The 14,559-nt window shown below is 40.0% G+C and overlaps 1 protein-coding gene across 1 annotated transcript in view; it reads right to left on the bottom strand.

The window, feature by feature from the left end:
* Positions 1–371: 371 nt before the first annotated feature.
* The window catches only part of CNTNAP4 (contactin associated protein family member 4), a 222,802-nt gene continuing 208,614 nt past the window's right edge, over positions 372–14,559 (bottom strand). Inside the window, exons 22-24 of the mRNA XM_072967746.1 lie at positions 4,712–4,930; positions 4,287–4,358; positions 372–1,078 (exon numbers count right to left, since the gene is read on the bottom strand). Of these exons, the coding sequence (XP_072823847.1) occupies positions 885–1,078; positions 4,287–4,358; positions 4,712–4,930 (485 nt within the window). The 3' untranslated portion in view covers positions 372–884. The remainder of the gene's footprint in view (positions 1,079–4,286; positions 4,359–4,711; positions 4,931–14,559) is intronic.

Genomic DNA, 14,559 nt, shown 5'->3' with positions numbered 1-14,559 from the left:
ATTACAGTTGTAAATAAAAATAATTCTTTGCAGTGTTCAGAATTGTATTTTTTACACCAACAAGTTCAGATGCAAACATTTCACATTCTTTGGGAAACTGGCATTACCCGGGGTATTAACTGCTGCCAGTACCGAGCCATGATAGCAAACTAAACAGAAAAACATTTCAAAGACAAGACATCATATACTGATGACCAATGCACTTTCTGATGCTGTCACATATGAGTTTTATGGTCATAGCTGGAGTCTGACACTCAAAACCTTATGTTTTCAAAATCATTAAGAAGAGTCAAATAGAAAAAGAGCAATACAAACAAACCAGTGACAACAAAACATCTTTCGAGACTAGTGATAAATTGTATTGAATGCAACACAGAGAAAGGCAAAGGGGGTTGTATACTTTTGGCCACTGAAGATGCAAACACCAGCCAAATGGGATCTTAGAAGCATTTCCAGGTCTGTGAACAACACCAGGGGGACACGAAAGCAAACACAGCGTATGTTCTCAAATAAAGCAAGGTCATTATAGTTCAATTTTGATTTTTACCTCTAACAAAACTTACGTATCACGTGTTTGAGAGACCAGTGCTACAGTTTTCACATTGAAAAGCTGTAGTTACCAAGCGAATTAAATTTCCGTTTTAGATCGTATCAGGACAGTTAGGAATCAGCAGCAATATCTCACTCCTTGGTATACAGAGTGACTGCTAGGGGGAGTATGTCACCGGAGGAGGCTCCCGGGCCACCTAGAGTCTGGACATGGCAATGCGGCAGGGCTGCAACCCGCTGCCCATACATTCAGTGAAGGAACGTCTTTTTGTCTGTTGAGCGCCCTGGCGATTAAATCGGACTGCTGGAATTATAAGGTAAATCATCGCTGCCAATCAGAAGAAGTACTCTTTCTGATTTTCACCGACTGTATTTTGTATCTTAAGCTCACTTTTCAAAACAGCCTCAGCATTGTCCACATTCTCTGACCTTTTTGCCTCATTTCTCTCGTACAACCTTTTCTGCTGGTAAATGCGAACAGCGATGGCAGCGATGCACAGCAAGATAAAGATCACAACAGCGATCAGACCTGGGGAGGGAAGAGAAAGGAAATACAAAATCAGAATTATCCAGATGGAACCTGTGTGGACTTCACTGTGTAACAAGGCATAATGAAACTATTTTCTCCTGAAATCAAGCATCTAGTGTATACAACTAGAAATATCGAAACCTCAGGTATTTCTGGACCAAAACATGGTGCGCTTACTTGAGTTCTTCTATCAATCCTGTGGGTTCACCTTCATTTATTCTGAATGCATATACTGGGTTTATTTAGTGTCTTTACATATACAATATGTTAATAACACAAGCCATTACCTACATGTCTCTAAGACCATCTGGTTACTTCAGATTAATATCTAGACAAATTTTAATTATTTTGAAATTATAGAGCAGTAGTGACATCATAAAATAATTAAATGTTTTTAATGCTTACATCTGCTGACATTTTATTAAGGTTAATTATCAATAATCTGTCACATTGCTAAATAGCAGGCACAGGTTATATGAATGATCTTGACTAATGAAATATGAATACTGATAATACAGATTAGATTAGGTTGACAGGAGGAACACCGATTTTCTGAAACATCTTATTGTAAACAAAAAATTAAAATACCGCAACTCTTAGTGCAAATGCTGATCAACCCTGGCATTATGTTAGTTCAGTCATCTTCAAAGTGTGATCTCGGAATCCCGGGTGGTTCCCTGGACACAGGATCACAACTATGCATGATAATTCCAAGATGCCTTTTTAATTATGTTGACATAGCCACTGAGAGTACAAAACAAGATCAGGCAAAATTCCTGATACCTTCATGAACTGAGGCAAGGCCACCAAACCCGAAAAGTGGTCTTCGAATTCATAAAGTAGAAAGCAGGCATTGCACGGCCAGAGTGTCATTTAAGAAGACTGTCCTTGATGAAGCACTAAAAATTACTCAATCAAATCATGACCTTCCGCCGTAAGTCTTTTGAACATTTAGGGTGATGAAATGGAAGGTATGTATAATGCACTTCGAGTGCATCCCCAAGAGTGACAGCTGTCTCCAGGAAGAACGCTCGTGTGAACGTCTGAGATGAGTTGAGAGCCGAACTAGTTGCTTTTTGCTTTATAGAACACTGTTTTTATTTGAAAGAACGCCTGACAGACAAACTATGGTTGTTTTAACGTGGATATCTGGCAGATATTTTCTCTAAAACGAAGTAAACCTGTCACTTCGAGAAAAACAACTGACGGCGTACGATGCCAATGATAAAAGCCAAGCTTTCAAATGAAAAACAGAATTTGGAAAACTGTTGCCTGTCACCCAGAGTTTGAGAGTTCCCTCACACTTAGACTTCTGGGATGAGATCAGTGGAGGTATTACTGTAGCATTTTCAGACAGAAACAGGAATAATGAAAACAACGTGGATGGAGTCTTATACTGTAAAATGAGGACTTTTCATTCTAGTTTAAATTAGGTGTAAACAACTCTAATGAATCTAGCTAAAGGCAAAACTTCAAAGGTTCTCACCGGTCACAATGGATTCCAGAGTACATGATTTGATGGGCAGATTCGCCCCAGCCAATCACAGTATTGCCAGGGGCTAAGCTGACTTTTGGCTGGGTCAGCCTTCCGAGAGGCAGAGCAATTCCTTTCTGAGAGGTCTAACATAAATCTGGTAACTAAATTCTGTACTGTACTTGAAATCTGAAGAATTTACTAATGGATATGACTTTTTTGTTGTTGGTCATATTAATAAAGAATAATTTAAATCAGAATATCCATTTGTTTTTTATATACTTTGCTTCTCATCTTGGAAAAGTAATCAGCTGAGTTGCTATAAATACTACTCTTGTCTGGTTATAGGCCTCTAATTGAAAGAAAGAGACCCTGGACAACTTCGGTGTGGGAAGCTGATGAAGCAGTTACGGACAGCGAGCAGGCTACTGCTTCCCAGGCAGCACATCCTGACAGTCGGAATCACGGATGGACGCTCAAACTAGTTTGCTCCGTGTATGTGATTCATCTCTTTTAAGCTGGGGAAGGTGTTAGGTCAGGGTTTGTTATGTCCAGGAAAAACCTTGATCTAACCTGTAATATCAAAAAAAAAAAAGAAGAAGAAGAAGAAAGAGGAGGAGGAGGAGGAGGAGGAAGGGGAGGAGGGGGAGGAGGGGAGGGGGAGGAGGAGGGGGAGGGGGAGGAGGAGGAGGAGGAGGAGAAGAAGAAGAAAGGAAAAAAGATCATCTAAATGAAATACAGCCAACTACTACATTCTACGACGTTGCCATCCAAAGACCTGCGTGAATGTGTTTTTACGAGGAAATTATGCAGCCTTCTTTCTATCTAAATCTGACCACCCTGGGGAGTCCCTGAGCAGCAAAACTTCCATTTTGTCTTTCTCTGCTCTGTGCTTCTGAGTCACATGAGAACTTCACAGGTGACCTCTAACTTGCGTCCATTCTAGAATAACACCAAATGACTTACCAACACACCTCTTCCTTACTCTGTACATCTTGCCAAAATCTTTGCCCAAAGAGACAATATTCTAAAGATTAAGTACTTGTTCCACGTTCTTAAGACCATTAATCAGGAAGAAGAAGGTTTATTTAGGGGGCTGATTTTGAATAAATTATGTCTCAGAGAATATGCTGTCACTGCCAGGAAGATATACTTTAAAATTTTTTGTATTAATTTTGCAATTTAAAATAAGTATAAGCTACTTTTAATTCATTAGCCTAGTATATGACAAAAATGCAAGTAACTGAGGGGAGCATCTAAACCATGGAAATATCCACCTTATTAAGTATTAAGACAACATTAACTAGATGCTTCTAATGTTAATCCCAGGTTTTCCTACTTCTTACATGAACCCTTCCAGAAGCAGTGATATGTGCAAGAAGCCAATGAAGATGCTAATTCCTCAGATACAGTCAGAGCACCCTAGGGAATGGGGATGGCCATTGATAGCTGAACGATATTCATTGGTACGCAGTTTAATCACTATTCTTTGAGTGTGATGTTTCATTGAAATTGTCAACTATTTACACTGAAAATCTCCAGGGAAGCTGGGAATTCAGGATGACTATAAGATAATCCAGTACAAATAATAAACCACCTCCACTGACCTCAGTGTCCCCTGCCTAACTCTTCGAATATGTGTAGATTCTTCATAGTTTCTATGATGCTAAATATTCACCATCGTTAGTAACGATACTAAGTACCAAAGAGGAGCTCATCCACGCTTTCTATTACCTCCGATCACCGCAGAGCCACTTCTGATTGTATTAGTGAGGGGTTCTCTGTCATCTCTTGTCCCAGAATGATCTGCAGTTAAAGGCCAAATAAAAGAAAAAGGAAGGGTGGGAGGTGAGAGGTGATATAGGCAAGTAAAAAATAAAAGAAATTATGAAAAATTCATTAACATTTTGAACCAGAACAGAATTATGGAGTTCAGTGCAGAATGTCTATAATCTGAAACTTAAGTCATGGCCCCCATGCAATGGTCCACATGAGTAAAGAACTGAGACTCTAGGAAGAAATCAGAAAGGAAACTGAAAGTTAAACAAAGCCAATTTTAAGAAACCATCTCAAGAACACAGCGTCACAACATCAGAAGATTTTAATATCCAGTGGACAAGCTGTGTTTGAGTCTGGGCAAAGGAAGAGTCAATAGTCACCTGCAAAGGAGTGTGTCCTCTCCCTTGATGTGGCATCAGTGCCAGCCTGGGCCACACAGCTGGACTCCATAACGTGTCCTGAGACGGTGATAGGGGCTGGGCGGCTGGGGTGCAGAGCGGCCTTCAGCGGGGCCACGTGGCTGAGCTGCACCGCAGAGAGACAGCCCAGGAAGCCCTGCGCGCCGGCCAGCGCCGTATCCTGGTCTACATCACTGTGTTCTGTGAAGCCCAAGAAACACCGCAATACTGATGACAGTGAATGTGCAAATGGGCAGTGCCACAAATGGGATATTCCAAGTCTTGATAATGCAACAGCAATACATCATAGCTAAGAAATTCCTTTTTCTTTTGTCTTTATTAAAAGAGCTCCATTAAATCTCTCCACAACTACTGGTGAGACACCCCAGGTTAATGAAGGCAAGTTTTTCAGAATGGCTAATTAAATACATCGAGAGCTCTCTGGACATGATTAAAGCCTCTACAAGAATTGGTCAGATAATGAAATGACCAAGGTTCATGTGGATGTCATCATGTTAGAGGCTATACCTCAAAGTTTTTAGGGATGCTCTCTGATTATTCACATACAGCAGTGAAAACTTTCACACCTCACTGCCTCTTCTCCCTGTTTCACCGTCCACTAGTCACTCAGAAATATGTGTGCCCTCTATGGACAGAGAACCCCTCCCTGTATTTTAATGAGTGTTTAGTTAGCATGGGACTATTGTGGAACAGAGACTGGTTTGAATGTCAAAACATTAATTCATAATTTGACAGTGAAGAATATATTTCATGCTTGGTGAGCATGAAATCTAAACAAGGGGAACTAATTGTAGAGTTTTCAAGTCTAAGTGGTCTCAAACTGAGCTGCACCCATCCGCCCAATAGGATCAGAAAACAGCAAGACTGCGCTCCCCTCCACTGCACACACGTGGACACCAACATTTGTATTCTGTCTCTCTTTCAAAACATAATATAATAGATATGAAGTATTTATTGAATGCTTATTATACGGTAGGCGCTATTCTAAGGGATTTGCACATTTGCGTTTAAACCTGACAGCAGCCACGAGCATCCAATTCCAGTTGCACAGACAGTCCCTTTAGGTCCAGAATTTTAGTGCTTTGCCTGAGGTTACTCAACTCTTGGCATCATGTACTGGACTCCAGGCCTGTCTGACTCCAAATCATAAGCTTCGTTCTGTTTATGAGCCACTTTCTGATTGACACATTCTTTCCTTTACTCTGCTTATATCTTCTGTGGTGCATTTTTTAATTTAAAAAATTTTTTTGGCTTGAGAGCTATTCTTGAAATAACGCTGGGCAACTCAATTCTGGTTGAGACTGTCTTGTTACATCAATATTTTGAAGAACACTTCCTTTTGCTCCATTTTCATTCACATTTTATCCCTTTTAATAAAAACACTGATTAGATGTTCAGCATCATGAATATCACTATGTAAAAAAATCTGGAAATGAGAGAGATTATGTCACTTTCCCTCTGTGCTGTGCGATATGGTATTTAGAGCCAGGTATCTAGCTCTGGAGGCCGTGTTCTTGCCAGCAGGCTGCCCTGCCTCACTGCACAAAGAGCCCTGAGAGGTACCACTCTGCTGCTTCCCTGCAAGACTGTAAACCCCTTGAGTGGACAGGGGACCCTCGACATACAGCATCACGCCGTTACATGTGAGGTACTTCATCAATATGTATAACCCAAAGAACTAACTCAGTCCCCCTACACAGGAGTCGCTCATTTGAATAGGTGTACATTCAAACATACCTATTGTTAGAAAAGACTGCATTCTTGCTTTGGAGCGTTTTGGTTTGCTCCGTTTTTTACTTTAACAAGAAATAAAAAGGAATACACTTACATAGTGACATAATCAGGACAGTGCTTTTCGTATTTCTTCTGCAAGGTTAAAATCTTTAATAAAATTTCTATAGACCTTTAAAAAAAATCTTTCCTTTTGAATGAAGAAAAAATGTAAATAACTAAATTCACTTCTCTGGTAAAGATCTGGTAAGAGGCAATTTTTAAAAACCCTACCCCTCCAAACCGAAAATATTTACCTATTACCAAGTATTGTAGAAAAAAACGTTCAACTGTAAAATTTTAAATGGTCAGTCAATCGATATTTGTTTTAAGAGCTAAATTATACAGGAAACATGTTCCCTGCTGTTCAAGCATCTTACATTCTAATAGGAGAGACAGACAATAAACATGAAATGGGAACGGATGAAAATTCTGAAGAGTGATAATGCTATGAAAAAACAAACCAGAAAATGTGATGGAGTGTATCTGGAACAGAGATTTCTCTTGATGAATTAGGTGATTTTTAGTGTGTCTATTTTCAGGATGACTCTGCAGGGCCCTGTTTGTCTATGGAAATTACTCCAGCATCTTCTGGTCCTACTACGTGTTTCTCAAATTTTGCAGGATTCCCTGTGATTTAGGAATTTTTTTTATCAGATTGTACCTAGGTGTGTGTCTTCTCTCGTCTATTTTGCACAGAACAGGGCGGGTGGGCTCTTTTGATCCGCAGACACCAGGTTTTTCTTTAGCTTAGAAAACTTCAGGTATTGTTGGCGCAACTATTGTTTCACTTTCATCCTCTTTACCCTTGTGGGCTGTGGAGTGTTCATGGGGGTCTCCTCGGCATGTTCCCTAACCGATTTTAATTTCCCTCCTGGCTTCTGTCTTTTAGGACTTGTTTCTGTGGGCGTCAAGAGCTCCATTCACTTGCTCCTCCCAGGGATGATTTCAAGCATCCACAAAGATCATCCTTTTTCAGTCTGGAAAAATCATACTTTCAGTCCTTGAGGTCTTTTTGTTGCTTTGCTAGGATTTCCTTAAGGTGCTTTTACTAAGCTTCATTCAGGATGGGATGGGGTCTGTCTCCTTGCATAGCTTAATTCTGGTTGTTTTGGTTTCTCTCTCATTGGATTGCTGGTGAATCTTCTCAAGGGCAGGGTCGTTTTTCTCACCTGCTAGTGGACTCTCAGGCCCTGCCTTCCTTAGGTGGCTGACGCCTAGAGAAGGCAGACAGCGTAGACATCCCTGTCAGTGAGGCTGCAGGCCACTCACCCTCCCAGCCTCAGGATAGAGTAGGACTTGGCCCAAATTTCAGGATTCAGGAAATCCTCCCATTTCAGGCCATTCTCTCCTTGGCAAGGAGGGAACACAGGAGCATTAAGGTTTTCAATGCTGCTCGTCCTCCCCGGGGCCCAGGGGTCTCTGTGAGCCGAGTGTCTCCCGGGATTCCCACAATCCAGGGTCTCCCCAGAGAGTCTTCCAGGCTGGTCCCCAGACTCTCTTCCAACTAGAAGCAGGGAGTCTCCCAATACTTTCTCACTAGCAGCCTTCAGAACCCCCGCCTGCTGGGCTGGACCATCAACTCCTTGTTTCTGGAGAGTCAACAGGTTGGAATTAGGATCTGGAGAGAAAGGAACTATGCAACTTTGCAGCCGTCTTCCTAGAACTGAGTCCAAACGAAATTAACAGCTATATGAAGTTGCTCAAAAGCAACACGTAGCATCAGGTATCTGCATCGGCAACCACGCTTATAAAGCCAGTGACAAAAACATTTATCTTGGGAGGGTATATACAGCCCAGCGGTAGAGTACGTGCTTAGCATCCATGAGGTCCTGGATTCAGTCCCCAGTATCGCCATTAAAATAAATAAATAAATAAACCTAATTACTTATCCCTCAAAACAAAAAAACAAACAAACAAAAAAACCCCAAAACCCACCACCACCAACAACAAATATTTATCTTTCCTATTATCTAATTGCTGAAATGCCAACAACATGTACAGGTTAGAACAGGGGAGATGGAGGAACTGAAGACAACTGCTTCTTACTTCACTGAAATCCTGATAAGACAATTATGTTTGGGATGTTTCTGGCATAAAAGTCCTTAACGAACTCATGTTTTGAGGGTGTTCTTGCTTATCAATAAACTAGCCTCAACTGTATTTTCCAACCAAGGGAACGACTTCTGCTTTTGTAAAGAAGAACTCTTCTACAAAAAGCTCTAAAAGAAAATAGAGCACTAATGGGTTAAAATTTGGATGAAGTGCCTTTCTGTTACCCAGAGAGAGGACTGTTCTGGACAGGGTATGAAGTAAATGAAGAACAATTAAAATAGGAGATGCTTCATGAAACTCCTTGTGGCTTTCTGAACACCACCACCACAAAACAACTCAAAGCAAGCCGAAGTAGTTTGGCCACACCTATGAAGAAAGGGCCAGCTTACAAAAAAAAAAAAGGATCTCAATATATTTAATCCACAAAGATAAAGAAAGCTTGTGGGAAAACGGTGCTATGAATCAGAGGAGCAAGGCCAAAACCCAACAGGACGTTTTTACCATCATCATACTCAACAAGGATCCCACAACAACCGAAGGCAGTGGAAGTGAGATGGCAAAGCAGACAGCAAGTACTGTGTGGTCAGAGGAGCAGTTTTTTATAAAAGGTACTTATTTGCCAACCAAGCCTACAGCGCTGAGATATGACCTTGAAAACCTGATGAACGTGAATGCTATTTATAGTGAGGCACCTCGGGTCACCCATGCTTCTCGTTCACTTTCAGCATGACCTGTCTCATCTGAAGTGTCACATGGCTGGATGTTTGCAAAATCACAGTGTCCTTAAGTGACCGAATTAAACTTACTTATGTACCCTTTGGCTCTGAAGCAGGTTTTACATAAAATATCTGTGAGACTGAAGACTGTTTCTAAAGCTCCCCTCGGGGGATGCAGTAGACATCCTCCCTGCTCGGACCATGCGCTCTATTTACACGTGGCCCAGATCTCCACTGCAGAAATCTCAGTTACTTCCTGGCTCTGCAGCATCAAAAGAGATAAATGATCCCCATGTGCCACTGCCTTGAAATTATACCAAAGCTACTGCTCAGGATGTGTGAAAACATCTTCAGGCTTTTAGAAAACGCTTCTAACATAAAAAACAATCTATAAACAGAACTCAGAACTTAATCCAATGAGTCTGAGATAAACAAAGCAAACATAATGCATATTAACTCTGGAGGAATATGAAACCAGTTTATCTGATGCCACCTGGTTTTTCTCATGACCACCATGACGTGCCAAGCAATTTCTGCTGTCAGTGTTCTTGTACCACTACCTGTCTGACATAAAAAAGTAATAAATAGTCATTGTCAGCTTCGCTCAGCCTTTGAACAGTGATTTTCTGTCATTTTGCAATAGAGTAAATTATATCATTATTCAAAACGCAGGCACAGTTTGCTATGAGAGGTTTTATGCAATTTCGAGAGTATGTAATAACCTTAATTGAGATTTTTTTCTTTCATGTGGTGGAATTGTGACCCAATAAAAGCTGAATAAATTAGTCAACAACTTTACACCTGCATATTTCCTTTGATTAATTACACTGTAAAGAGATCTCTTTTTATATAATTTTTGAGTAAAGAGGTCTATTAAAGGAGTGGATTGAGGAATCATTCACTTCGGCCTCAGTACTTAATACATTTTGAACATACTTAACAAAGAAATGACATGAGACTGACTGCCTCTTTAGAAGGAAGAACAGAAAGGGAGGATCTGCTTTCTCTCTGTCCTCCAGGACTCATTTCTACACATGAGGATGAACCACAGGAACAATTTTAGCTCCAATCATTGTTAACAAGCATAACTAGCAGCTATTGAGCAAGGAGGATAATTTATAGGTAACAATATTGAATTGTATTATGATGACATGGAAACCATCTCTAACCCTCTGTTACACTTACCAGACAGAACTAGCAGAATTCGAATTTCACTGCCCTGGTTCAGATCAGTCCTATCGGTCATCACTAGGCTGGTCTGTCCAAGATCTCTCTGCAGTGGCTGTGCCCACTCTCCACCCCAAAGGTCCCACCAATTCCAACCTCTTTCTCTCTCTCTCTTCCATCAATACTTGTTCTTTAAATTCACTCACACAAGGGTGTAAGTCCCTGATCATGGCTTTACTTTTCACTTATTCCCAGAGCAGGAACATTTTAAAGTACATCACTAATTAAAGAAATAAACAGTTGCTTTCTCCCTTTTATTTTAAAAAATTATTCGAGCTTTATCATTGTATGAGGGTTCTAGATTCTGGCAGCTGATAAATATTTAATTTGGGATTTGTGTTTTCTGAGGTGGAAGGAGAGATGTTTTATTATGTGTGACTGCCAAATGGAAGTGATGAGGGGGGGCATCCTAGTCAGAGGGGGGTACCTGCCCAACCCCCCGGGGAGCATGTACTCTGACAAATTCTGAATGTCTACTTCATCATTTGCTCTCTAAGTAAAATCAGCTTACAGTATGTTTCAGCATCATGAGTGTTCTTTGGTTTTGGAACACGACACTTCTGACCCACGTTCATGTACCACGAAGAGGAGAAAGGGGTTTTTAAGTTTCTAGGTGAGGCCAGTTCAGAATGATATAGCTGACTCTCTGGAAACCATTAAAGCTTCCACAAGGATGAAGTCATGCCAAGCACTGAAGATCATCTGTGACAATTTAATTGTGAAAATATTAAAAGAAATCAACCTAATGAATAAAAAAAAAAAGATTTCAAGATTCCTTACTCTTCTTTATCTAAACTGTACTCCTCTTTTAAAGTGTGCTTTTAAAATAATCTCTCCACTATTTTAAGAGATGTTTCACAGGATATTTACAAAATTCCAGTGCCTGTGGGTTACCTAACTGACTTTTTCCCCTCACCTCTGGGTGTTGAAGTGAGTTTCATATACAGGATTCCTGACACATTGAGACTGTTTTCAAAGCTCTTCATGGGAGACTGGGTAGGTGTCCTTTCCTAGCTGACTACAGACTTTATTTCCCTCTGGCCTCCATCTCCCCGCAGTCAGCTGAGTGCACTTCTGGGGGCCTCAGAAGAGAGGAGTGATCACGAACGGTCATCAGTCACCTCTAATGCACAAAAACTACTTCTCAGAACAAGTGAAAATAACCATCCAGCTTTTGCTCAAATAAATCATAAAACTATTCAAGATATTCAGATATGAGTATGAAAAGCAAATTTATTGTACTGTATTGATATCGGAGTATCTGAACTGAGTTGCTGGGCTAAAACCATGACCTTCCCACCACCACCCCCAACTACTAATGACTCTTATTGCCAAAGTTATTGAGTCCTTAAATATTTTAAGTGTAATAGGGAATTAGAGATGGCCTCCATATCATCATTGTACAGCTTCACATTATTTCTAAAATTTACCCTCCTTTTCAGTATCTCCTAGTAACGCTGGTTAATAGTGACAATAATCCAAAATTACCCCCTATGATTCTTCCTAAGTTTAAGAAATGAGTACTGGAGAAAGGTGGGGTGGGGGGAGAATTTCCTACATGTCTGGGTTTCCATCTAAAATGGCAGTGGATGGTCAAATCCTTTAGCCTTTGGTTGAAAACACAGGCAAATACAACTTCAAAGAAAAACTGGTCAATGTTTATTTTCTGCTCCCTTAAAAGAAATATTCAGAAATTATAAAGTGATACAAGTATTTCAATTTATTTTAATTTGGAGGGTACTGTTTTATTTAAAGCAACACAGGGGACATTATACTCAATGAGATACCCAGGAACATTCTGTATAACGATCATCTGTATGTAATGACCATCCACTAACCATAAGTTCTGTGAGGGCAGATGCAATCTTGCTTTGCTGAGTGGCATTCTCTGGGTATAATACGTGCTAAATGAATAAGTGAGCCAAACGGCCTTATAAAAATGAAAAACATAGTTGATAAGTAGGGGGCTATGAGAATGTGTCCTGCAGACCTGCAACTAGATGAGAGTAACTGACCAAGGACCCCAGCTGCTGGGCCCTGAAATCCATCTTTATACTTGGGCCAAGGCCTTACTTCCCAGTGGCCGTTCCCAGCCAATGGTTCATCACAGCAGGCACTCTAAGGCAGACCTGTCCTTGGGACACACGGGACTCCTCAGACTCAGGGCCTCCCCAAAGACTGCGTAACCTTTCCCGACTGCACAGAAGTCTAGGATACATCTGTCTAACTTTCCCTCCCTCTCTCCTTCATCTCAAGGCAGAGGTGCACGGCCATCTGATGGCTCTGGCAGTCTTGGCCCCATCTCTCCCCTGTTCTCTTTCACAAGCGTCCCCTTAATAAAACCCTCATGTAGTTAATTTTGTCTTGGCAAAGGCTTCTTGGAGGACCACGACCAACTTGATAAGAAACTTTAAGACTGAGCAACTCTCTGGAAAATTAACGGCTCCATTTTAGTACTTATTTTACTATAAATTAACGTACCATATTAAAATATACACTACATAACATTTTGTTATAAATTCATACACCACACCAAATGATCATAATTATCAGTCTTCTTATAATTACAAATGATTTGGATGTAGCATCAGTTGGTCAAGGTTCACACCTTTGGTGCATGCCATCTCACTGATACTCCAAGGAGAATGAACTGATTCGACCATAAAGTTCATTGCTGAATTTGAACTTTAGTATTACTTCTCAGCATGAGTGACATGCATTTTCATAATACGCTATTCTTGAATAAAAACATTAATATCTTTAATTCTTTGCTAATCTCCCCTATTCATTACAAAAAGGAGACAAATATTTATATTATGAATGTTGTTATTCTACTTTTTGATTAATATGATCCTCCTCATAGAATGCAGATCAGTTTCCCAATTGTTTAATAATTTACATAACATATTTCTATTCACACAAAATATTCTCATCAGTAACTCTGCCATTAAATTTGAAAATGTTATTTCTTCGAACATATGATTTTATCAAAGTTATGCATAATTGTTAGAATTTTCTATCTTGTGTTTTACATTTTTATGCAATGCCTCATCTCAGACCCTGCTAGACTGAGGAACTCTTGAGATAAGGATTTGTTATGATTATTTGATTTTTTATTACTGTAGTTTAATTTATGTAGTTTACACCATGAAACTCACTTGGAATTTTCCAGTTAAGCTTCCAAATACCTAAGTAGTACTTTGCACATATTTTTATGTCCACTATAGCATACCGAAAGAACACTGCAATTAATATCTCCCCTGTTTCCTTCAAGAGCAAGAACACACAACACTGGTGCTTATCTCGTAGTACTAGAAAGCCAATAAATATTTATAAACTTAACTATTAGCCTTCTCAAAGGCCAATATTTTGATCATTCACTTAATCAAAAATTCTCAAGATTCTGAGGTTACATACAGGGAATACAAGAAATGATTCATCAAGGTACAAGTAACTGAAAAGGTCAAAAAAGAAAAGATTCCACTTACTATCTTGGACAGAATATTCCAGGTTAGTGTCAAATATCAAAGTAGGAAAACTCCAGAGTACAGGAAGTCCCCCACCCCCACTTTTATAACTAAAAAGAAAATCCCTTTTAAAATTCACTGCCCCTCTTTCTATTTAGTTAGTCCTTGTTGGCAAGTATTTTAAAAAAGGATACATATTTTGATGTTAAAATGGCAAGAGTATGTTTCTACTTTGATGCTATTATCAGAAGTAACTGGTGGCTAGAAATGAGGATGATAAGATGTGGGGTGGCAAGTCCCAAGTTCTAGCAGGAGTGGCCAGCCACTAACAACGTCTCAACAAGGCAGACGGGATCCAGACCACAACCTAAAGCATGTTCACTCGTTAGCAGAAAATAAATTGCTTTCTCCTTCCTTCTCTTCAAGACCTTATCTTAGTTTTATCCTTAGATGATGGTTTGTGTATCTGGCAGCTGACTGATACACAGTCTGTAATTTCTACCTTTATTATCCTATATTTTTGAAGTGTGAGAGCAATATCGTGTTTCATTATGCTGGACTGAGGCGTGGCAGA

This window comes from Vicugna pacos, chromosome 9 (genome assembly GCF_048564905.1).
Source record: "Vicugna pacos chromosome 9, VicPac4, whole genome shotgun sequence".
Lineage (NCBI taxonomy): Eukaryota > Metazoa > Chordata > Mammalia > Artiodactyla > Camelidae > Vicugna > Vicugna pacos.
Note: the sequence above shows the minus strand (reverse complement) of the source record. Positions and strands in the feature narration are given on the sequence as shown.